Source organism: Plasmopara halstedii (genome assembly GCF_900000015.1).
Source record: "Plasmopara halstedii genome assembly, contig: Scaffold_2962, whole genome shotgun sequence".
Classification (NCBI taxonomy): domain Eukaryota; phylum Oomycota; class Peronosporomycetes; order Peronosporales; family Peronosporaceae; genus Plasmopara; species Plasmopara halstedii.
The window spans coordinates 1-418 of NW_020189867.1; the positions used below are offsets into that span (position 1 = coordinate 1).

Here is a 418-nt window from a genome sequence, read left to right on the forward strand (position 1 = left end):
TGTGATGGGCTTTTCGCTTTTGATAACGCCCAAAATCATCACGCGATGGCCCCAGATGCGTTAGTGGCCACAAAACTGAACCTAAGTGACGGAGGGAAACATGTGTCTTCAATGCGCAGCGGCTGGTTTATCGACGACCGAGGAGCAAAGGTTGAACAATGTATGCAGACCGAAGACGGTGTGCAGAAAGGCCTCCGAACAATACTTATGGAACGCAATCTATGGAATCCAGGCATGAGCGCAAAAGAAGCTCGAGAGACCCTCTCCAAACAGCCTGATTTCGAAAGCCAAAAGGAATGGCTAGAGGAAACTGTAGTGGAAAATCAACCGGGTTTGGCAATCATATTCTATCCCAAGTTCCACTGTGAGTTCAACTTCATCGAGTTATATTGGGGATACTGCAAACGCTTCTTGAGAA

General features: G+C 47.4%; 1 protein-coding gene across 1 annotated transcript; it reads left to right on the forward strand.

Annotated features, from left to right (window-relative positions):
• Positions 1–45: 45 nt before the first annotated feature.
• PHALS_06496 (uncharacterized protein) lies at positions 46–364 on the forward strand (the record flags this gene model as incomplete). The annotated part of the gene is made up of 1 exon (XM_024719792.1): positions 46–364. A coding segment is annotated over one exon (319 nt), but the record flags the coding sequence as incomplete, so codon positions are not given.
• Positions 365–418: the final 54 nt, after the last annotated feature.